General features: G+C 36.7%; 1 protein-coding gene across 1 annotated transcript; it reads left to right on the forward strand.

Annotated features, from left to right (window-relative positions):
* The first annotated feature begins 4668 nt into the window (after nucleotides 1–4668).
* LOC306886599 (small ribosomal subunit protein uS5m-like) lies at nucleotides 4669–25396 on the forward strand. The gene is made up of 11 exons (XM_079443854.1): nucleotides 4669–4764; nucleotides 5646–5774; nucleotides 8377–8502; nucleotides 9841–10074; nucleotides 10780–10814; nucleotides 21041–21131; nucleotides 21331–21377; nucleotides 21647–21704; nucleotides 22517–22579; nucleotides 23705–23841; nucleotides 24873–25396. Exons 1-11 carry the CDS (start codon nucleotides 4716–4718, stop codon nucleotides 25095–25097), a joined length of 1194 nt encoding a protein of 397 aa, XP_079299980.1. The 5' UTR covers nucleotides 4669–4715; the 3' UTR covers nucleotides 25098–25396.
* Nucleotides 25397–25528: the final 132 nt, after the last annotated feature.

Genomic DNA, 25528 nt, shown 5'->3' on the forward strand with positions numbered 1-25528 from the left:
GATATTTTCAAAACAAATCTCTGTCTGAGATACACTTTGTGGAAAACCACATTTGTATTGCACAGAATAAAATAATGAATTCATGGGTGAACTCACACTCAAGCATCTATATGTGTACATGTGTGGGAGACTGAAAAGCTGCAAAAGCCAAAAAACTCACTGAGAATGAAAACGTCGGTTTTTATTTATGTCAAGATGCCCTGGCTCTTTCAAAGATGTTCTTTTCCATGGCAGCCTTGTAGAATTTATGCTGATGAGAGCAGCTCTGCAAAAGGCCCATCAATATCGCTCTAGAACACACCACAGTACTTTAGCCTAGAAATATCTCCTCTGCTCTGAAGGCCAACCTGGAAATTCACAGTTATATTTCTTTTACAATTGACAGGAAAAAAGCCTCAAATTATCATAAATGCAGACGGTGCAATGCATTAAGCAGTAAAATACCCATTCCTGTAATTTCCAAATCAGTTCAACAAAACAAATTTTAATTAAACCCCACCATCTAAATGAGGAAGTTTGATTAGACTGATAAAAAAGGGAATTTATGGATGTTATAGAGTTTGAGATTGAGAAATGTGTGTTGCCATGTGCCTCGAACTCAATTAAATCTCTCTAGATCTTCATATCACACTCTTAATCCTCGCTATCTGCGGTCTGTAGCTTGTCTCCCCAACTCTGATTGCTGCTCACAGGTAAATAACACATTGGGTTATGATGTAAATTAAAACACCAACAAAAACAATCAGTGTTACCTAAAAGAAGTCAAGAATCTGGCATTTATTTCTTATGATTTTATCATTTATTTCAGACAGAACAATGAATCTAGAAATCTGGAACAAAAGACATTTAAGGGCCTCTAGATTTTGCCAGTCAAAAACAGATTAGCCATTGTAATCTGACTCCTAAGCAAATGAGTCTTAGGAATCGGATGTTTTTAGTAAATCAAAAATATACAGTGCAACCTGTCTAGACTGATTATCGAACAAATGACTCTTATGAGTCAGTTTAAAAAAGTTCAGCACGAGCAGTCCAAGACGAATTACCGAATTATGAATTTTAATCAAAATCATTCCATACAAACAGTGTAGTCTGATTCCCAAACTCTTATGACTCTTAATAGTCAGTTCTTTTAACTGAATTAAAAGCATTGCAGTACTGAATTCTGAACTCGTCACCGTCCTGGATGAGGCCGATTAGTTTGCAGACGACACCACACTGATCGGCCTCATCCAGGACGGTGATGAGTCTGCCTAAAGACAGGAGGTTAAAGAGCTGGCTGTCTGGTGCAGTCTTAACAACCTGGAGCTGAACACGCTCAAAACTGTGGAGATGATCGTGGACTTCAGGAGCAACCCCCCTGCTCTCCCCCCACTCACCATCATGAACAGCACCATCTCTCAGGACCTGAAGTGGGACATTCACATTGATTCTATTGTGAAAAAGGCCCAGCAGAGGTTGTACTTTCTTCGCCAGCTGAGGAAGTTCAACCTGCAACAGGACTTACTGAAACAGTTCTACTCCGCCATCATTGAATCCGTCCTCTGCCCTTCAATAACTGTCTGGTTCAGCTCAGCTACCAAATCTGACCTCAGAAGACTACAGAAGGTAGTCCAGACTGCTGAGTGAATCATTGGTACAACCCTCCCCACTCTCCAAGTGCAGTACTCATCCAGAGAGAGCAAAAGGGCTGGCAAAATCACTCTGGACCCCTCACATCCAGCACACTCCCTCTTTGAACTGTTACCGTCTGGTCGATGCTACAGAGCTCTGAGCACCAGAACGACCAGACACAGGAACAGTTTCTTCCCTCAGGCAATCCATCTCATGAACATTTGAACTCTTAACAATAAACATGAAACACACAACACTATCATATACATAAGTCCTGTATATTTTGTATATTTGTACATTATCTTTTTATTATCTGTGTCCTGTCCTGTCGCTGTCATTCTGTTGCACTGAGCTTCTGTCACCAAAACAAATTCCTCGTATGTGCAAACATACCTGGCAATAAGGCTAATTCTGGTTCTGAACTATAGTTCTGCCTGTTTTAGTGAATTAAATTTAGTATTTTCTTATACTTAAGGCTTGTGACTCTTGAGACATTTTTGGTTGGATTAGAATTGTACCTAAGTCTAAACATTGTACAGAATTGATACAGACTCTAAAAAGCCTGTCATTAAAAATGTTTTGAAGGACTTGTTTAAATATATTTATCAAATTTACCTCATCTCACATTTTAACAAAACTTTACATTTGAACTAGACTTACATCATTTTTCTACATTGTATATTTCTTTGTTTTTTCTTGTATTCCTGAATGAAAAATCTGTGCTTGTGTTCACTTGACCTCCAACCTTAGATGTGCTGAAGCTTCTAAAAGCTTGTATTACAGTTAGAAGATTGTGAGAGCCAGGACCAAAACTCATCCAAGGACATAAATGGGTGTGCTTGGCCCTAAATAAGACATTCTATTTCTCTGATTCGACATACAATTGAAGCATTGAAGCAGCAAAGCTCTGAATGGGTTTTAACTTATATAAAACACAAAAGTTTTGGGTGCTGATTTGCAGTCTGTTGGATTAGAGAGATGAAAGCAATCAAACCCACAGGTGGGCTTATTATTGGCTACTCGCCTCCAACCAAACCAATCACCTCTCCTTCCTCCCGTATAATCTATCAAGATTATTCCGCTTCTGCAGATGTAATGATTAATAAACATCCACAGCATGCTGACAGAGCCCTTCCAGAGGCTCCTTAATCTGTTTCCTGTCGCACTGATGACAGCTTGGGCTGTCACACAGGAAATTGGAAAAGCTTGTGTTTGGATGCATGCAGGAACAATGTGCTAAGATTTTAGACAGCATTTATCAGCCCGACAGTTCTGCAAGCTCTCGTCCTCTACCTTTCAACTGCTTTTTCCCATCAGCTGCCTTTCTCTGACAGCCTGGTTCACACTGTCACTTTCATTGAAGCAACTCTTTATGTTATGTATGGGTTCTCTCCTCCTTCCCCTCTATCTTGTCATTCATGCCTTTCCTGGCTGTTATCTTGTGCCACCCTTCTCTCCTGATGAAATGACTGAGTGGTTCTTCACCCTCTGTACTTCTTCTTGTCCCCTTGCTCTTCTCTCTCTCTCTCTCTCTCTCCCTGTCTGTCTTCTCCATACTGTAGTTCAGTAGGAAGTCCACTAACTAGGGAGTCAGCCATTTCCATAGCTGTCCCAAAAATAATGTTAAAATATAGTGGTGTCTCTTAAATTCCCTAAGTAAAAAGCACAAGTTTAATGATATTCCGTTCATTTTTTATGTGCATGCACACACACATACACATACACATAGAGGCCTTATTCTCCTGATTTTGTTTGAAATTATATTTAGTTCTGTATTTCTATGAACAATCCTAAAAGTACCAAGAATTAGAGTACCAAGAATGTTTAGTACATCATTGATATATTATTATAATTTGTTAATATTTGGAATTAGATTTTTATAGTTTCTGTTTTCTCTTTCATTTTAGTTACAATTTTAGTAATTTTGTTGTGTTTCCATCATTTTAGTTTCATTAAATATTATTTTTTATCTATTTTCAGTCATTTTAATACTTCAAGTTAAACTAAATGAAAATGCGAAATGTCGCCTTTTCAACTACTTAAAATAATATGTTTTTTTTTTTTATTTTACCTAATTTTATTTCAGTTAATGTGTTGCATTTCAAGTACGAAAAGGGTTTTTATGGTTTTATTTAAGAATAATATCCCTGAATAAGAGATGATAGAAAAAGAATAAAAAGACCCCATTTTTATTTCTATTTAATTGTTAAATCATGTTCAGCAATTTTGTACCACTAATATTTATATTTAATAGTATATCTGTATTTGTGTAATGTCTGAATGCCATTTTAATGTGCGACCTCATAATCATGTGACAGGTAACTGAATCACAAATGTCACAAATTTTAAAAGGCCTTTGCTAGTGATCAAATAATTGTTTACAATATACTGCTTTATGCTATCGGGAACCAGGGAGTGGAATGTGACATAGCCTCTTACCCCTCTCATTTCCCTTAATATCCTCTCTCTTTTCCTCTTTATGATCACTTTTGCACTGATTCATATCCTCTAGTCACCTCTTACCAGCAGGTTCCCCTGTGATTCTGATGCAGCCTGAAAAGGACTACAGCTGATAATGGAGCTGCTGATTAAAGGATATGAGGCTAGGCTCTACTGAGCACGCAGGTGTTCCTCCAGTCTAGAGCTGTATCACAGGCAGAGCGCAGATGGGTGTAATGTCCCAGAAGACAGCACAGACATCAATGTGCGCCCTGGAGAGAGCTCCCGATCATAGCCCTCAGCTCTTTAATGCAAATGTTACATTTGGTATGGCAATTGCATGCGTGGGCTAATCATCCTAAATTATGCCCAAGCAGGTCTAGGCCAATTTATAATATAGGAATGATAAAATAGTCATAAAATAGATTTAAAGAAATACTAACTTCACCCCAAAACACACACTTTCGTATTCCAAAAACCTTTTTTCTTTTGTAGGCCTACATGTATAAAAGCAATAGGCTATTAATACGCTATTGATTATTCTATAAAATATCATATGTTAGTAGCCTATTGACTCGGTGTTAATAAACCTATCCTCCTGTAATTTTGTTCAGGCACAGGATTGGACAGCACGCCCGGCGCTAAGGACCCCTCAGCATCCGAACATGGCGGCGGCTAGAAGGCTGTGCTGTGTCCTCCGGTTGTCATTTGAAGGTGCATTTTTAATAACTCTTTTTTTTTTAATTAACGTTTGTTTTTACCTCTATTGGCGGTTGTCTTTGAGTTTGGTGAGAGCTCCATGTAAATAATGTGTAGATTATAAGAGGTTTAAAGATAAAGCTAGTGTGAACATGCTAACAGTTCCTGTCAGAGCAGGAGAAATGTGATGGTGTGCCTCATAAAAATTAATAGAAAACTCAGAAATGATTTCATCCCTCATATAGGTAGCACAAAATATCTGCCCTAACCACCATAGAAATCTCTGCAATAGCTGTCAGTAACTTGTCACACTGACCTCTTAAATATGAAGCATGTGGATTTTTGTTATCTTTCATACGCAATGGCTTGTTTTCATTGTTTTAAATACCTTCGTTATTCCAGATCTGAAGTATGATAATTCTGGCCTTACATGATGTTGTGTGAAGAACTGCAAATAGCTGCTTAGTATGGCAGTTTTTGCTCGTGTTTAGTGGACTATAAATGACCAATGTATTCAATATTGCTCTTTTGACCTTAACAGAGAAGCAGATAAAGCCTTCATCAAATGTTTAGGCACAATAGATGCACTCTTTGTTTTTGTTGTAGTTTAATGTACAGTATAATATATATATGCATGTGTAGGAAGGTATTGTTCATGAGGTGTGAACAGTAGAGAGGTGGCATAAGCACTTAGAGGCAATGTTTATTAGATATTATAAAGAATAAACTTAAAAACTGGACTTTTAGGTGTTGAACAATTTTATACATAGAGGTGTATAGTCAGTAGAATAGATAGTAAATCTGTGTATCTGGTTTTGTGCTGTATTATGGTATAGATCAAAACTTAAAATTGGTCTTTTATGATATGTCCTGTCCTCTGTCACTCTTGTCAACAGGTGTCGGAGCTCTGAGAGCTCTAGGGGGCGCTGCTCACCTCTCACATTTGGCAAGATTCAGTCCCCCCCAGTATGCTCCAGTCACTGCCGCCCTGCAGCAGAACAGACATTCAAGCTTCTTCAACAAATGTAAGGAGCTATGATATGCTTTGTTTGATTTTTAGTGAGTGTCAGTCAAGATCGTGGAGTGATTGTGCTTTATTGCTAAGGGATCAGGGTTGGCAGCCCATAGGTCACAGGTTTGACTCTCAATATCATGAGCACAGAGTTTATGAGATCTCCTTTCACCATCGTATTCTTGATCATAGTTCTTAACCTCGGGCCGCTCCAGAGAGGACTATGACTGCAGATATTGCACCATAATTGTTTTAAGCATCTGCAGTATGACAATTGACAAATTAACAATCCTCATGTCACAAAAAAAAAAAAAAAATTCAGCTCAACTTTAGAACATTTTACCAAACTTTTTAAGATGGTCTGTAAAATGATTAGCATATGTTGTTTAATTACATTAAATGAAGGATCCCTAATTAAGTTGAAGTTTAGAAAATAAATTAAGATAATCAACAGATGTTAAATTACTGTGGAAGGTGAGTAAATCATTCAATAAACAATACAGAAACAGTCAATATTATTTTATTTCTATGTTATTGAACAGGAGAATAGCATTGGCATGCAGTTCAGGGATAAACTAATGCTATAACCAAATTTGTTAATTGAAAAAGCTGAAACAAAATAAAAATGTTAGTTTAAAAACTTCAGCTAAAAGAAAATTTTGAAATGTAACTGAAATATTAAAAACTAAAACTGCTACATAGCTAAAAGACAATTAAAATTACAGTAAAATGAAAACTAAAAATCTAAAAATAAAAGCTAATTCAACATAATGATAAAAATTATAATAGCATATAAATAATAAGTTAATCCTTATTTTAGGTGTTTTTCAAAATATTTATTTTATATATGATTGGTGTATGTAAATACTGTAGGGAATGGGTTTATGCATGCTTTGCTTCCTCGTGAATCTTGCTAATATGGAGAATATTTTAGAAGTGAGTCACCAACTGTCTTTGCTGGACCGTGAAATCAGACTATAAATATGACTTTTAATTTGAACTAATTAAACAAAGACATCTGCTTTTTAAGCCCTTTTACTCTAATATATGCAACCTTTGTTGTTCCCCCAACTCTTTTGTTTGTCTGCTTTCATAAGGATCTGCTCGTTGTGACATAAACACCTCTTCATTGAATAGTGCAAGCTTAGAAAATAATACAGTTATAGAGAAAATCATCCATTTGAAAATCATTTGTTTTTTAACTTTAAAAACTGCCTAGGGATGTGCCTTCAACGTCTTTCTTGCAGATGGTGTGGTTGCATGTACGGACATGAGTGTGTGTTTGAATGCTTTGGTTTTGTGTGCATCAGTGTGTATTGGGGATGTTTGGTTGTCAGATTAATTATGATATTTCTTGAACTGCATTTGTTGGAATCGGATGCTTCATTAAGCCTGGCAGGCCTCTTGGTCTCATCTAATTAAGTCCTAATTAAATCAGAACAACATCAAACAACTCCCAATGTCCCAGATTACCCAACCCCTCTAAACACACACACAGAATATAGATGAAAGTTCATAATTTCAGGGTAAAACCAACAGCTGGAATTTTTTCTTCTGTGCAGTCGTTATGTAAATACACAGGTTAACACTTTATTATTCATTCGCAGTGTGATAGGTTACAGATTACAAGTTACCCTACTTAAAATGTAATAAGTAGTGTAACTATTTAGATTACTTTATTAATGTAACTGATTACATTTACTTTTTGATTACATTTCTAAATTTCTAATGTTTTCAACTGATAATCATTTTCAAACAGGCAGGGTTAACCTTACAATAGAACAGTACTCATCATTGATTACTGTCAGACTTTCAAAATCCTTCATCACTTGAATTAAGATTATAATATTTTAATTTTAATGGAGACATTGAATGCAAAATTCTATTTTACATGGTGTTTGGATATAAATGTATTTTAGCAGCGTGTTCGGACTCGGTGTGCAGTGATCTTTAACACTGTAAAAAAAAAGAAATTGTTTCAAAAAGTTGTTTCAACTTAAAATAATTTGTTACCCCCGCTGACTTTTTAGTTTAGTCAACCTTGAAATTTTAAGTTACTCAATGTTAATTTAAAGGACAACTGGAATATTTTAGTTGACTAAACTAGAAATTTTAAGTCAGCGGGGGTAACAATTTTTTTTTGTTGAAATTACAATTTTTTTTTTTTTTTAAAGTGATTACAGCAGTTAGCTACAGCCCCCAAATTCGGCATTCAAGGAGTGCAGATATTTGCCCCAAACACAGTTAAATATTTTACTTTTGTGAAACTTTGCTTGTTTTACTCTGGTTGAGTCTGCATGTTGCTTGATGACACACAATATTTCATAAATAAGTGATAAGTTGACTTAACTTAAAAAAAATGAGGAAACCCGTTGCCTTAAAATTATTAAGTAATTAATAATAAAAAAGTATAAGTTAAGTGAATTGTCAAGTTCCCTATACTTTTTTATTATTATTTATTAACGGGTTTCCTAAATTTTTTTTAAGTTAAGTCAACATAACTTTTTACAGTGTACTTCCCAACACCTTATTAGAGTGTGTATGAGTCTAATAGACTGTATTAGTGATGTGATTGTAGGTGTGTGTGATTTATTGACATCAATTTATTCCCTTAGTGACAGCTGATGAGCTTTGGCGAGGAGTCTTAGCTGAGTCCGGTGCCGGTGCCAGAAAGGGAAGAGGAAAGAGAACCAAACGTAAAATTAAAAAAGATCTCAACCGAGGCCAGAACATTGGAGAAGGTACATCCTACCCATAATATCCTCTCATCTTTGCCTGCTTCACAGCATTAACAGAACACACTAAAAACATTTTAAGGGGCTTTGTTTTACACTTTTATTTCTTGTACCTAAAACGTAATAATTTGAATAAAGATAATTTTTAAAGAAAAAAAAATCATAATTTACATTTGATTATAATGTGACTGCTGGGGCTGAGGGGATTTGGGGCCATTCGATTAAAAAAAAAATGTTTTTGACATAAGTGTCGTATTTTCCCCAAGGCTGTTTTATTTGATCACATAATACAGTAGAAACAGTAATATTATGAAATTATATGAATATTATGAAATATTTGTAATATTATGAAACAGTAATATTATGAAACTGTTTTAACATATTTTAAAATGTAATTTATTCCTGTGAATTCCTGTCTTTAGTGTCACAGACCTCTTTAGAAATCATTCTAATATGCTAATTTTGTGCTCAAGAAACTTTCCTTATTATTAACGTAAGAGGCAAAACAGCTTCTTAATGTTTTTGTGGAAACCATGATGCATTATTTTCATGAACGTTCATGCACGTTTTTTTTATGAATAGAAAGTGCAAAAAAAGCATTTATTTGAAATAGAAAACTTTTGTAATGTTATAAATGTATTTACTGCCTCTTTTGATCAATTTAGTATTTGCTCAATAAAAGTAGTCATGTGATTAAAACAATTCTTACTGACCCCACATCTCATCATTCTTTGACCCAAAGAATTAAACTGGCTATTTTTACTTTTGTTTGCTACTTTAAGACTTCAAGTGTGGGCATGTAAATAGTGATACAAATAACCTTGAATGAGTGGACTGAGTGAGCTTATGTAGCAAATGTTTGGATAGTAAATCAAACATTAAGGAAAATGCCATTTGTTTGTTTTAATCATACAATGCCTTAAAAATAAATACTTTTATTGCTCACCAGTTCTGGTTTTCTTTTCTCTGGACAGATTTAGGGCCAACATTACGTTACAACGGTTATTAACAGCAGTAACCATTAGATGTCCATTTTAGTCTGTAGTGTTTCTTGAGGTTTTTGCACTCACTATGCCAGTTAATGAACATCAGTCACAGCTCAGCTTCAAGTTAGAGGTTTATATCTGCCGTTGGAATCTAACCTTCTCCTAAGCAGACATCGCTCACAGAGCGCCACAGTTATTGAGTGGCATTATTTACTTTCACTTAAAAATACCTCATGGAATCTATCGATTTATTTTTCTCCCTCTCTCACACTCGCTCATAGAGACTTTTCTTGAAACTAGGTAGAAACCGATAATAGTGTGTAATGTGTGTTTTTGTGATTTCATGTGTGCTCTTTAGGTCGTGCTGGCTACCTGTGGCCTGGTCTGAATTCTCCGGTGTATAGGGATGGATCCGTCCAGAAACCATCACAACGAGGAGAGGCAGAGCAGAAGGAGGTGACCGCAGCCCTGGAACGCCAGAGGGATGAATGGGACAAACGCAGGAAGACTAAGATAAAGAGAGAGAGGGGCTGGACCGGCTACTCCTGGGGTGGGATCAGTCTGGGTCCGCCAGATCCTGGGCCCAACGGAGGTGTGTTTGTGTGTGTGGGACAGCTCTTTGATTTTTCCCATTTTACTGAAAACACTTGGTTAAGGAGATGCATGGCTGTATAGTTGATTTATAATGGATAGTCAAACAGGTTGATGAAAACATAGTAGAATGTATGGTGCAAAACCTGCATCTACACGCTTTGGTTGCTTCAACACTCACACACACACTCAGACACAGCGAAACAAGATGCAGAAAGTGCAATCTCCTTGTAATTTACACCGCTGTTCATCTCTGTTCTGCCGCTCACCATTTTACCGTGCAAATAGATTTCTTGTCGTCTGATTGGCCAAAGGGATGTGAGTGCAATCTCTGGTGGTTGTGGTGATGGATTGCCCAGCGACGGTGAGGCCTGGGGTCTAAATCATGTCTAGATCTGCTCCAACAACTTCTCACCCCTGAGTCACCACAGCAACACCCCCTCCTTAAGATGGAGGAAATATGCTTGTCTCTCGCAGGCAAAATGAAACACCTGTAATGAATTACTGCGGCAACCTCAGAACCCTGGGGTTAGAGGTCATAACAGACCACTCACCTAATCTCATTTAACGCATTTGCTGTCCCTGATCAAAAACAAATAAGCTGTGTGAGACATTTTTAGCTATCTCAACCTGCGCTGATGACCTTTGGTGTTTTTTGTTGTTTATAAAAAGTTGTGCTTTTTCTTTGTCCCTTTTTTCCCTTCAGAAACATATGAAGATTTTGATTCACGCGTGATAGAGGTGAGTACGAACAGAACCATGCATCTTACTAACATGAAATTAAATGAGGGGGCCTAAATCCGACCAAAAAGTAGTATACAATTCGACTGGAATGCCATCTATGCCTGGGGATTTCCCCTTGTTCATAGATCGAATTGCTGACTCCAGCCCCTGTAGAGTGATCGGTTCAGCCAGGTATTCTGAATCTGAATCTGACAGACTAGGTAAATCAAGGTTGGACAGTAAAGATGCAAAAGAGTCAGGGTCACCATCAGCAGAAGTATAGAGGTTAGAGTAAAAAGAGTGAAAGGCAATATTAATGTCTTTTGGGTCTGTCATAATGAGCCCAGATTGGGATTTCACTGCTGAAATATTAGCAAACTTTTCATTGTTGCGTAATCTTAGGGCTAAAAGGTGGCTTGGTCTACTCCCTTGAAAATAATAATTCTGCCTGGATCTTTGGATCAGGAATTCTGCCCTGGATCTCAGTAATGAATTGAGTTCGGACCTAACCGCCATGATTTTACTGAGTGTATTGGCTGAGAAACGACACTGATTATCTCTAGTCAGATTCTGGAGCTGTGATTCCAGTTCAACTTTTTGTGTCTGTTTTTCTGAAGGAAAGAGGCATATGAGTTATTCCTTATAAACCCTTTAACTGCATTCCAAAGTGTTCGAGGATCATCCACTGAACCTTGGTTAATTTCAATAAACTCAGCAAATTTATTTCTGAATTGACTGCAAAGGTTTTCATCCTGTAACAATTTAGGGTTAAATCGCCATCTAGTGGCACGAGATGACCGAGGGATCAAAGATAATCTGCACAAATTTCCATCATGATCTGACAGAGATAAGGAACAGATATCGGCATCACGAACAACTGAAGATAAAGAAGTAGCGAATAGGTATTTATGAGTAGCAGAAAAGAAAGTGAAAGACTTAGCAGAAGGGTTTAATAAACACCAACTATCCACCAACGAGGATGAGGTTACACATTGCCGAAATTTGTCAGAACACAAAGCTTGAGACTGTGATTCCTTTGGTCCAGATCTATCTAGGAAATGCGACATTACAGAATTCATATCTGTACCCAATACAATTTCAAAATCTGAAAACTTCAAGAGATTGGTTGACAAAACAGAGAAAAAAGGAGGGGCATAAACTGAGAGAAATACATATTCCTATTCTCCACTATTGTTTTTATATGTGTTATTCTACCATTTGTATCACAACCTTTCTCTGAAATAGTCATATTTAAAGTCTTCCGAACTAACACTATATAAATCTTTCTTCTTCACAAAAAATCCAGAAAACCTGTACATTTGTGAGGGCCATTTAGGCCAACTCCGAATATTAAGGTCAGTCATAGGTATCAAACAGAATTACTGCATAATAAGACAAAATACAAGTTTGAAAATAAAACCAGTCGAGTCTACCATTAAACCACCCCCCACCCTCTCCGTTACCATTCAAAAAAATATAAACAGATTCCCATGAACTATGACAGATCAAACCAAGAACAAACCAAATCTGCCAGCACCCCTTAAAATGGTCCGTGGCATCAACAAAACCCTGCACATTACCGTAGCACCAACATTTGGCCCCATAGTCACATATTGACTAGGTAGTATTTCTATTAAAAAAAAAAAGAGAAGAGATAAAGAGTACAACTAAAACAAATAAAATATCATAATCAGTAAGCGATACTGTATGCACAATGAACTATGAATTAAGAAGTGAACATTAAAGTGAACAGTGAAAGACACAGTCACCCAACCATTTAGAGCATCTCTTCTCCGATTAGACAGCAAATTTCCAGCTGAAGCTCACTGAGAGTTGGTGGATGAACGGGATCTGAGAAAAGCTCTTGCTTTTTCTGGTTAATATAGCACTTTAGGTTCACCTTGATTGAGAATGACCTTCAGCGTTGCAAGATAAAGGAGAAAATTCTGGATGCCAGCGTCTCTCATCTCCTTCCTAATTGGCACAAATGCACTACTTCTTTTTACAGTGACCGGAGAAAAATCTGGAAAGAAAGACAGTGTTGCTCCGTCTGAAGTTTTCACCGGGGCATGAAGTCTGGCGGCCCACAGAATGAGCTCCCTGTCCGTGTACCGCAGCAGTTTAAATATGAAAACCTGTGGTTTAGCGCGATCTAAGGAGAGCCTTGTGTACACGCAATGCACTCGCTCCACTTCAATCTCTTTGCCCGCCAGAGACGGGAGCCACGTCAATCTTTTCAAAAAGCCCATAGGGTCGTTCTTTTCGGAACCATCAGGCAATCCAACCAGACGCAGATTGCTGCGCCTTTTGTGATCCTGTAAATCCACAACCTGTTGCTGGAGCACGGCAATGCGCCTGTCGGGATCTGCGACAACTTTCTTTTGTTCTGTCATCTCCCCTGTAAAGAAGATCCAGTTTAGAATATAGCGACTGAACAACTGACATGTGAGAAGCGAATTCGTTCCGCATCGCCGTCAACTCGGTTCTTAGAATGTCCTCAAAGTGTGTAACAGTGTTCACCATCTTGTCCATCATATCGCTTAAGTTCGGTGGCTTGGATTTCTTCTTAATCGGAGAAGCTGATGGAGACAACTCCTGATGTTTACGACTGCATACCATCAGGTAAAGCTCAACCAATTAATAAAACTTAAAAAAAACTTGAAAAAAAATCAGTAAAAAGAGGCCAAACGTATGGAGCTCTTCTCAAGTGCGACTAGGTTCATGAGCACGTCACGTGACTCGAAAAGTGGAATTCCTGTTCATAAAATTTAAATCACAAATAATACTGATGAAAAAGGGTTGCATGTGGAACACTTTCGTTACCATATAACTATAAGCTGTGATAAAAGTTCATCAGCATGCATTGATTAATCAAATGTTGTAGCAAAAAATAAAATAAAATAAAATAAATTGCAACCAAATGATGTGCTCGTGCGACCAACTGAGAAAGTAGTCGCAAAAGAGCGACCAGTGGGAAGAACGAGTCTAGAGCCCTGAAATACAATTTAAACTATATTAAATTTGTTACCCTTGGGTTGTTTTACTGAGGTCGTCACAGTGCATTTTGGGATTGCTTAATCCACAAAGGCTGCATGCTGTGTTGCCTTAGAATTGCCAAAATGAGGTAATTGTGCTGCCTACTATTTGGAAAGAGTCTTTATGTTGGGAAAAGACCTTAAATTGCTGCCTAGGTAAGTGGCAAACCAAGTTTGGACACACAAGAGCAAGTGTGTTTGTGATGATGTCAAAGAGATCTTCTTTGGAGATACAGCATCTCATCTTTTTTGAATTCAAGAGAGAATTGTGTTTGTGTGTATCTCCCTTGTGAATGTGATTGGATGTGTGTATCTCCGAGCTTCTGAACCACTCTCTTGAACTCCTAAATGGGAGGCAGTCAGGGCACAAAATCTGCTCAGCACAAAATTACCATGTAGTGTGGAGTGTCTGGAGAATTATCTACTTATACACAACAATGAACGTTTGATAAACAAATCTCTGTATAGAGCCCCTGGCTGGCACCACAAGACTCATTTGGCAGAAATGTTGCTGAGTTTAGAATGGAAATCAGTACAGCAATTCACCTCGGGTCCTCGTCTCTCATTCACTTTACTGTGTTTTCCATATTGTCTTTCTTTTGTCCTCTGATTCTTTAATTTCCATAAAGCTTTGTTGGCAAAGAAGTGGGCAGGTTTACAGCCAAAGTTTTTTCTTCCATATCTGAACACTGCAAGAAATCAAATGGAAGGCTTATGATTTAGGTGAAGTGATCTGCTCTCTTCTTGCTCTCATTAGCTCTGTTCCAAAACCTAGTGAGCTGCATACTGCCTACACACGCAGTTGTCTGAGACACCAGCCTCTTAATTGAAATGAACCTCATAAATGGCTTGGAACGCTTAGGAACTGTGTGCATCATAGACTCTAAGGGAGACCCAGAGTGGGGTTTCAATGCAGACTTGTGTGTTTGTGTGCATATATATATATATATATATATATTTATTTATTTATTTATTTATTTATTTATTTATTTATTTATTTATTTATTTATTTATTTATTTATTTATTTATTTATTTATTTATTTATTTATTTATTTATTTATTTATTTATTTATTTATTTATTTATTTATTTATTTATTTATTTATTTATATATATATATATATATAATCAAATGTAATTATCTCCCAATTGCACATTTTGCTGTTTGTTCAGTAAATTTGTAAATGTATTTAAAAGAAGTCTATTATGTTCACAAAGGCTGCATTTATCAAAAACACCTTAAAAACAGTAATATTGTGAAATATTATTACTATAATGTTTTATATTCATTCATATTTAATTTGTATTATTATTAATGAATATATTTTCAAATGTAATTTATTCCTGTGACGCACAGCTGAATTTACAGCAGCCATTACTCCAGTCTTCAGTGGCACATGATTCTTTGAAAAATCATTTTGATATGCTAAAGAAACATCAAGATATATTCCTCATGTTGAAAACTATCAATGTTATTTTTGTGGAAACCATGGTACATTTTTTATTCGCAGAATTCTTTGTAAATATAATTCTTGTGAATATAAATTTCAAAAGACAGCATTTATTTGAATATAGAAATCTTTTGTATAATTATAAAATAAATAAGATATAAATTAATGAAATAATTACTGAATCAAATTCAGCTTGGATTATTATTATTTTTTTCCCTCTGAGCTTGTAATCGTACATTTTAGAATTGCTGTCTCTGCAAAAGTTGCATGCAGTTCTGCCAATAGGATGTGTCTTAGCAGGCCACATAATTAAGTTACCTAACCTTTGGAACAGAATTCACACCAGGAGCGTCTCCGTGATGCCTATGAAGACAGCTCGCTGGGTTTTGAACAGAACAATTCTGTCGCTCTGTCATTTTGATTGACGTTTTAGGGCCGCTGGCAATAGTGACTAGAATGAACCACCACAGACTGTAAGTCAGACCCCCTCAGTCTTTTGCAGTGTCCAGAACATTAGCGCTGAGTCTGGACAACAGTATATATACCATGTGATTGGGCACATGACGGCGTGTTGTCCTCACATTGCCCCACAGCTTAAGAGATAACCCAGTACAGACACACTAGAGAGTTTACACAGAAATTAAGAGTATTTGCGGTTCTCCAGGACCTCTGTCTCTGTGGACGCAGATTAATTTGAAGTGTTTCTGAAAAGCTTGGTGACATTATCAGGCTTGCATTTAAAGTGGCGCACTTTTCCCTCCCTCCATCCCGCTGTCTCCTGGGTGTCCTAGAGAAGGCACGAGTAAAGTCTGAAAGAGCCCAAGTACTTATAAAGCCACATTAATTAAGCCAAATATTTATTGTAAACTCAAGAACTTCTCCCAAGGACACACAACGTCTGCCAATAGAGAGGGAAGAGAGCCATAGTGCTCTAGAGCGGATGAAATATGAGCAAGACAGAGAGCGAGACAGACAGAAGAGGGCAAGATATATGGCTGATAGTTAGAGGAGAGTGATAAAAAGATGTAATGGTTATGGAGATAGATTAAAGCAAGAGGAAGACTTTTAGGCCCGGTTTCAAAGACAGGGTTTAGACTAAGCCAGGATTAAGCTGTAGTTCAATTAGGACATTTAAGTCATTTTTATAAACATGCTTAGAAAAAAACATTACTGGAGTGCATCTTGAGACAAAACAAAGGCACTGATATATTTTAAGATCAGTCAGAGCAAGTTTATTTCAGTTGAAACACCTCAGACTTACAGTTTAGTCTAGGACTAGGCTTAAGCCTCGTCTGTGAAACCGGGGGTTAGAGTTTTAGGCTCCCATCTGCAGTTTATCATGTCTTGTAATGGTTAAATGATCTCATTCTCTTTTTCTGTATCTTACACACCATTTTACATAGTCACATTTTGCATTGTCTAGTTAAGTTTATTACTTTGATATTGTTGTCACACTATTTATTAGGCATGATTTACAATATAAAATTGACTACACTGTGAATTTGACTACATTGTTTGCAGACTTTACAGTTCTGTTATAGTTACAAAACACTGGAACATGAGCTGTAAAAGAACACAGTGCCATGCTTCACTGTGAAACATGCAGCAATTTTATGTAAAATTGAAGAGCAGCACAGTCGATAATTGCCATATGATGATTTCAATTTTATTTTTTGTAGCCCTACTTTATACTGTAGTTAAGTTTACATTTGTAAATATTTCACACTGTGGTCAAGGTTAAATTGTCAGCATAGTTTACGCTGTAGTTGTATAGGCATATTTTACACTGCAGTCAAAGTTACATTGTTTTTGTATTTTGCATTAATCAAGGTTAAATTGTTGGTATATTTTACACTGTAGTTTAGAATGGTCATTGTATTGTATGCATCATTGTAGCATTGTATGATCATATTTTCCACTGTGGTCAAGGTTACTTTCTAGACATAATTTACACTTTATGCTCAGACCCACAACAGGCATCATATACATATTTTTTCCCCCTAAAATCAGATCTCTGTTTTTCCATTGCACATACGGTTTCACCAAAGTGGTTTACATATTATGTGTTGTTCTCTTCAGTAGGTATTAAGAGGGAAAAAAAGAGTGCTGCGACACCCATATTTCCAACAATATAGTAAAATTGCTGTAATTACAATGGGGATTTGAAGAGTTAGATTTAATAATCCTTGCAACTAATATGTCTGACACTGTATCTTTGGTGTGAGACTGAGGTACATTTATAACAGCTAATTTACAATGGCTAATCAGTACTTAAGTGCATTTTTTTTCCCCTGAGCAGCATGCAGAGGTGGAGTTGTTGCATTTCATTTAAATGATAATTGCGGGTTGAGACAACGGTTGTAGTGATTGCATAATGACATGACCAAGACCAAGTAAAGCTAATGAGCAGATGTGCATGTGTGTCTATACAAACCTCTGTCATTGTTCGGAACCATTTGTGTTCGGGTTTTCCATCAGAGGAGAATTGCTTTGCTTTTACTGAAGTGTGTGTGTGCTTGTGTAAGCGGTCTGAACAGATGGATGTGTTTCAGCATCACACTGACAGAATGCAGGTGGGAGTTCCCCACCCATCTCTCCCTCTCTCTTTTTAAGTAAACATTGTTCTTCTTTTTGTCCCCATCATCATTTTCGTTTAGTACTTTCAGTTGAACCATGCAGTGTCCCATTACTGAGACCTCAGGGATTTAGAATCCAAGGGAAAGATTGCGGTGGATCTTGGCGAGAGTGTCAGACACTATAGTCTCTAGTGATTCCTGTGAGTGTATTGATCAATCAGATTCACATACGACAGATGCTCTCAACTTGAGGTCACTAGAGATACAGATGGGGTTGTGGGTTACACTTTTTTTTTTTCTCCTCTCTCTCTGAGCAATGTTTATATATGTAAAATATGGGTTGAAGTCTGCACCCCAAGACTATCTTGGATTCTAGAAATAACCAATTTATACAGTAGATACCTCAATATGTAAACATTTGTGACTAAGTAGAAAAATTTGTTATCCTTAACAATGTACACATTATTTAGGGTCAGTATGATTTATTTTTTTAAGAATTTAAAATTTACTTTCAGCAAGAATCCTTTAAAGCAGGGGTTCTCAAAGTCTACATTCAAAGGTCCAAATCTGAATTTTCATCAGTGTCAAAGGTCCGGAACAATTGGTTATTACAAAACGTGTTTTTAATAAACATACATAACATATAACAAATAAACACTCTTTTTTAAAAAAAAGGTTCCCTTTGCATTCAAAATACTTTAATAACAAGTGCAAAAGTGGCAAAACAATTCATTTAAGTGTCAGCAGTAGAAGTCGACCTATAATGTTTTTTTCTCTGGCCAATGCCGATATTTAGAAATCAGGGCAGCCTATGGCCGATATATGATGCTGATTTTTTGGGCCGATTTTCTCTTTTTTTCCCTTTATATCAAAAGAGAGTTTGCGTAAATGGTTATTGCAGGGCACAAGATAGTAATAGTAGTAGTAGTAGTAGCCTAATTCATAGTAATAATACATGGCTCAAAACTTAAGCACCTTCTCAAAACAGTTCTGAAGCATGCTTTTTTGTTTATGTTTGCTGACAGACACCAGTGTTTCCCGCAGACTAGCAAATGCAAGTTGATTCTCTGCCAGCAGGAGGCGCTGTTGGAGCGTGATATATAGCTGTTTCCCCGGTAACGACTGTAATCAAATAAGCGCTACTTTATCAGCCATTACAGGAAAGACCAAATGAAAATTGGCATCAAAGCTTTTCTGAAGAAAACGGACGGTTCTTTTAAAAGATACAGTCATATAAAAACACCCGCGCAGCATTTTATTTTTGAAACGCGCAGTGCTCAGTTTATTCAACGAAGTATAAGCCTTTTGGAAAATCTATTTGTAGCGGTCAGTTTTGATATTGTGACAAGCCGCCACAAATAAATGTATACACTGGGCACTGCTATAAGACAAATTGCCATAATATAAGTGATAGCAAAAAAATAAAAAATATTAGCGGTGAAATGTCGCCCGATTATGTCAAACGTCATACGATCACTGGATGTCATGATGACAACAAATGTCATGAAGGAAAAGTTTCAATATCTCGCCTGCAATTTCGGACCTTCTCCAAAAGACATAAAAAAATAAGAATAAATAAACAAATGATTTACAAGTTTAACGTGCGTTTATCGAAGTAGGAAATATAATTAGTGTTCTTGAAATATGAAATAGAAGCGGGTCCGGATTGAATTCCCTCCGGGTCCGGATCCGGACCGGAGTCCGGACTTTGAGAAGCACTGCTTTAAAGGGATAGTTCCCCTTCAGTTTCTGGTTCCCATTGACTTCCAGTATGAAAAAAAAACACTTATGTAAGTCAGTGGGGACCAAGTGAAAGTGAACTATCCCTTTAAATTGCTCAAAACTCAAACTCAAAACTTACAGGAAAGACTTTTACATTGTTACAAATTAATGATGTTCATTGGAACTTTCTATTCATCAAATAATCCTGAAGAAAATGTATCCATGTTCACAAAAATATTAAGCAGCACAACTGTTTAACATTGATAATAGTAAGAAATGTTTCTTGAATGAGCATATTAGAATGATTTCTGAAGGATCATGTGACACTAAGCACTGCAGTAATAACTGCTAATAATTCATCTTCTCCACCACGGGAATAAATGACATCTTAAAATATATTAAAACAGGAAACAGTTATAATGTATTGATGCATTGATTTTTTGCAATATTTTTTGGATTTTTGATCAATAAATACAGGCTTGGTGAGCATAAGAGACTTCTTTTAAAAACATGAAGAAATTTTACTGACCCTAAATGTTTTAGTTATGTACTTAAATTGTATTGTGTAATTGTTCAAAGTATGATAAAAAAAAAAAACGACTAAAGAGTTTTAACAAATTGCTGATAAACAGAAATGGTGCACCTTAACAGGTGAAATTGAATGATTCTGAATATTTAGGACCATCTTTGGCAATCTCATGCATGTGTAACTGTTGGCACATGAGCAAGAGAGATGTCTAAATAAAACCTACCTGTAGTAATCCTTATCCTCACACAACCATATTTATTTTGTTATGAACTGTATGAATGCCAAACAATCCAAATGTGCAGCGTGGATAAACCACGTAAAGTACGCAGTGGCACTTTAAGTGATGTGCTTTTTTCTGTCAGAATAATACTTTATTTAAAAGAGGAGACATTACCTCAGGCACTGTTTTAAAGTGAGGCTTTCTGCTGAATGAGACGAGTATGTCTCTGCATTTGAATATTATAATGAAACAAGATATGGCACTTCTAAATGTTGCTGACTGCTGGTTTAGGACCTGTGTAACTTTTGTGCTTGAGCTCTTTGAATAGGCTGAAATCCACCTTCTAACTTCCTCTGAACATGTTTAGTTCTTGCCAGTGGGTGGCTTTTTCTTTCAGCTCAAAGATCTCATCATATCAATAATACTCCTACAGCAAACGTTACATAACAGATTGCAGTAAATAGCTGGAGCAAGAAAGCTTTTATTCTGTACAAGTACTTTATTCTATGCAATTACGCGAACATCTGCAGCCTGAGGAGAGAAAGAGAGTGTGTGTGTGTGACAACGACTGCAGTATTTGAGATGTTTCAATGGAGCGTATTAGTGTTTTCCAGTGGCTTTGTACTGCCTCCTGGTGGTTGCTTAAAGGAAGCACACATACAGAAATCGATTTCCTTCAGTCATATGTCATGTTTGTTCTTTGATTGACAGGTCAAAAGTGTGTTTAACGTCACTGCCAAAGAGAGCAGGAAGAGATCCATCAGTGCTCTGGTTGCTGTGGGCAATGGAAATGGAGCCGCAGGTAAATACAGCTGCATATATGCCATTAATGATGTTTCTCTGAAGGCTAAATGCCTTAATCTAGATCTCAGCTAGTTGCCTCAACTAAGGCCATCTCTGGATTTCAGTATATGGAACAATGCAGTAGTTTAATATGTGGCTGGTAAAAATACAATGGCCATAATCAGTGTTAATGAGCTGTTTTATTCACTTCTCTGCAGGGTTTGCACTGGGGAAAGCAGCAGACAAGAACACCGCACTTAGAAAAGTAAGCCACGGTCACATGCAAACTCATTCACACGCACACAAAGTCACATACTGGACTCTAACTGCAGGCTCGATTCCCCCCTGAAGCAATCTGAGGTTAAATGACTTGCTCAAGGGCACAATAATGACAGAACGGGGCTGTGAGCTCGATAATTCCTCGGTTCCCATTACACACTTATGAGATTTGAACCTCTAGCGTTTGTGTTAGAGCTACCAGATCAGGTTACAATGAAATCATCTTGACATTATACACGCTGCTTTGTTTTACAGGCAAAAAATCGAGCCATGCATTATCTCTACTACATTGAGAGATACAACAACCATACCAGTGAGTCACTTACTACTCTTTGTGCGTGTGCGAGTGTTACACACGTCTGTCACTGACTATCATATAACAAACACAGCGTAAATCTCATGTGTATATGTGTGCTTTTTGTGCTGTTTGAGAGAAGGATTCTACTGTGTCACAGCATTAATCATTTACATAATATATAGTTTCCATGTTTTGATATTTGTATTTTTGAGAACCTCTCTTTTAGGTCTGGGTGATTATATATTAATTTCATAATGTATTCACATTGATTTTGCTGGTGATATAAAATTAAGCAACATCATTAATATTATTATTCACTTTCTACTGTTTTATTTTAAACATTTTAATCAAATTTACAATAATGCAAAGAAATGATGGTTCCTCTGATTACTAAAAAGTTGTAATTTATTTCAGAGATATATATTGACTTTGACATATTAAAATATTTTTTTATCACCCAACCCTGTTTCCTATGTAATTTAATGAAATGACATTGCATTTATATATATTAGTTTAGGATCAGTAAAAAAAGATTCAATACTTGTATTCAGCAAGGATGCATTCAATTGATCAAAATTAAGAGTATAGTTTTTTTGTTAAAAACATTTCTATTTCAAATCCCTGCTGTTCTTTTGAACTTTCTATTTGTCAAAGAATACTGCAAGAAATGCATCGTGGCTTCCACAACACAGCAGCACACTTTTCAAAATGAATGATAATAAAAAGAAATGTTTCTTAAGAAGCGTTTTATATGACACTGAATTTCCAACTTCCTTTTATTTGTTGTTAATTTCTCATCTTTATTATCTTTTTATCCTCATGTGCAGTATATCATGACATCGAGTCTAAGTTTAAAAGGACCACACTCAGAATGAAGAAACAGAACAAAGGTGAGTGGCTTAACTTCAGAAACGAGTCAACAGTCACAGTTTGCTTGATAACAGATCTGTGTGCCCAGTATGTTACTGAGCTCCTGTATGTTTTACAATATGATTTCCTTAAAATGGGATTGTGCAGGGGTGTATTTGCACATTCACATACCATATCCCAGATCCAGTACTCTGTTTCATTTTGGTGGGATCATTTACAAGTTGACAAACTACAAATATGCCAATTAAACTCTTCATCATTTCAAACAGTCAAGCAAATGTTTTCCTGATATCCAGGGGTGCATTTCCAAAAAGCAACCATGGTTGCAAGTTCCGTCATTACCAATAGAGTTCTATGGAACATGCGAACATGGTTAGCTAAAAATGTTTTTGGAAAACGCATCCCAGAACAGTACCCGTATCAGAATTCCCTTCACATCCATTGAGCCACGATGGGTTTATTTCATTTCTGACATCAGAGCTGAAATTATGAGATGGGGCTGATGGTAATTGAGTTCTGAGTTCAGCTCTGATGTGACTTAAATTCTCGTCTCAGTCCATGTCTCACTGCTGACACCTGAGTAATGAAACTTGGTTGGACCTGGAACTCTTGGAACTATGATCTTCCACCTTTCCCATCGATAGGATCACATTGTTGTGTAATGTGTGTTTAAATATGTTCTTGAACACAGCCATTAGATCACACTTAACTTTGACATCTGTTCTTTTACCTTAATCTCAGGATTTTTTAAAATTTTAGTTTGAAATGAGATGAAAAATGTGCAGTGTGATGATAATTGACACGTTTGGTCAATTTTCTTTAGTGTATCTATAACACATTTTTGTATATTATCATTAGTTAAAAAGGGATAGCTCACCCAAAAATTAACATTTTTATTGACTCACCCTCATGTTATTCCAAGTTTTTGTCCCGTTGACTTGGACAAAAAATACAGTTAAAATCAAAGGGAATGGGAAATATCTTGTGTTGTGTTCCACTGAAGAAAGTAATATGACAAAGGAAAAATGTACAAACCATGTGGTATTGTTGTCAAAACTCAATAAAAGACTATATACAAAAAAAAAAAAAACATCTAAAAGACCTTCACCTTCTCTCTTCAGTGTGAAATAATGTTTTTCTTTCAGGTTATGGTCTGCGTTGTCATCGGGCGGTAATCACTCTCTGTAAGCTGATTGGGATAGAGGATATGTATGCTAAAGTAGATGGTTCAGTTAACCTCCTCAACATCACCAGGGCTCTCTTCCACGGCCTGGCCAATCAGGTGAGAGATTTCAATAGTACAATAGCCAATTAGATCAGTCTTTGTACCCATCTTAGTGGCTTATTTGATATAGTGAAGGTCTTTGGACCGAAATGTTATTTAAAAAAAAAATAATAATAATAAAGGGAATAACAGTGTGCAGATCTTTTTTTCCACTTTTTTGATGATACCCTTTGATCTTGCACCTGGCTAAGATATTTTCGGATGTGCGTACTTTCACCCTTCTTTTATTTGATATAGTGACCATGATTTTGCCAAGTATTGTGTGTTTCAGAATCAACATCTTCCGTTAGTCTTGGAACCACATTTCTGTCAAACATGTCTTAATTAATATGCCGTTAGTATTAATCAAACAACAATAATAACATGAAAAGTCTTAACCATTTCTTTGATTGTTATTTGCTTAAACAATATCTTGCAGCAATATTTAATGTTTGAAATTACATGGAGAGTGCGTGCCATTGTTGTAATTTATAATATTGATGTTAATATTTAACAGGTTTAAATCAAGTGGGTTCAATAAGATGTTTGCCCTAGTATCATCCAGATTTAACTCTAATATGTGAATATTCATAAATGAAATTCGTGCAGTACTCCATCCCTAACTCTGATACTAAAATCATATTGATGGTTTTCATGAATGTTGTTCCAAGACCAGTAAATATAAACATCCAGGAACTTCTTTAAGGAACAAATGGAAAGAATTCAGGCTAAATCTATATCATTACATTTAGCTGAATCCTCACTGTTTGACCTCACTAAAGAATAATCCATTGTTCACTAGGACCTTAAAGGGATAGTTCACCCAAAAATGAGAATGAGTTTATTTCTTCATCTGAACAGATTTGAGAAATGTAATGGTAAAACAGCCAAATGTAATGGTAAAACAGCCAAATCAGGCCAAATTAGATGGCCTGAGGGAGAGTACATTTTAATTTTTGGGTGAACTATTCCTGTTAGTATGCATGGTCACCGTAAACTAAGAACCCTCTGAACCGCGCCACTGTGACTTCCTCTCCTCTGTTCTACAGGAGACTCATCAGAATCTCGCTGATAAAAAGCAGCTGAATGTGGTAGAGTTTAGAGCTGAACAAGGTGCTCTGCCCATCGTGGTGGCTCGACCGCAGCTCGGTGCCCGTAAGGAACCTGAAGTGGAGGACGATGTGCCCAACACGCGTCTACACTGGGCTGATGTGAAGGCCTCACAGGGTGTTAAGAGATCAGTGTGGGCAGGGGTTAAAAGGACCATCTGGTGATCTGAACGGTAATGTCCAGCCAATCCGTATTGCAGGGCTGACTGTCTAGTGCAGAACTGACAACCGTTTGCTGGGGGCATGTGCTTGGATTGGAATCATGCTGTTAAACTACCATTTCACAACACAGTGAAAGATCCTGAAGTGCTGCATACCCCCAGAAATGAGTGTTTATGTCGCTAGCCCATGAAAGAGGAGTGTGGAAGTGAATGTCTGAAGAGAGACTTTGTTCTCACTTACCTACACATGACTTATAACTGGAAATAAATCTACAATAAACCCACTTTCTGTGTCAGCTCATCAATCTTGCTCATGTTTTTTGTAAAGGCATGGCCACATTTCAGCGTAATTTAAAAATATTTCAGCAAAAGGGTCCACTGTTTATCATCAATGGTGTGGCGATGTATCACACAGAGGTCACTTTCAAATTTAGC

This window comes from Barbus barbus (genome assembly GCF_936440315.1).
Source record: "Barbus barbus genome assembly, chromosome: 20".
Lineage (NCBI taxonomy): Eukaryota > Metazoa > Chordata > Actinopteri > Cypriniformes > Cyprinidae > Barbus > Barbus barbus.

Bases quoted from the DNA above. Each gene is read 5' to 3' on its own strand.
- LOC306886599 (XM_079443854.1), top strand. From the start codon at position 4,716: ATGGCGGCGGCTAGAAGGCTGTGCTGTGTCCTCCGGTTGTCATTTGAA. The intron at 4,765-5,645 runs GTGCATTTTTAA...TCTTGTCAACAG, and splicing joins CCTCCGGTTGTCATTTGAAG to GTGTCGGAGCTCTGAGAGCT. The intron at 10,075-10,779 runs GTGTGTTTGTGT...TTTTCCCTTCAG, and splicing joins AGATCCTGGGCCCAACGGAG to AAACATATGAAGATTTTGAT.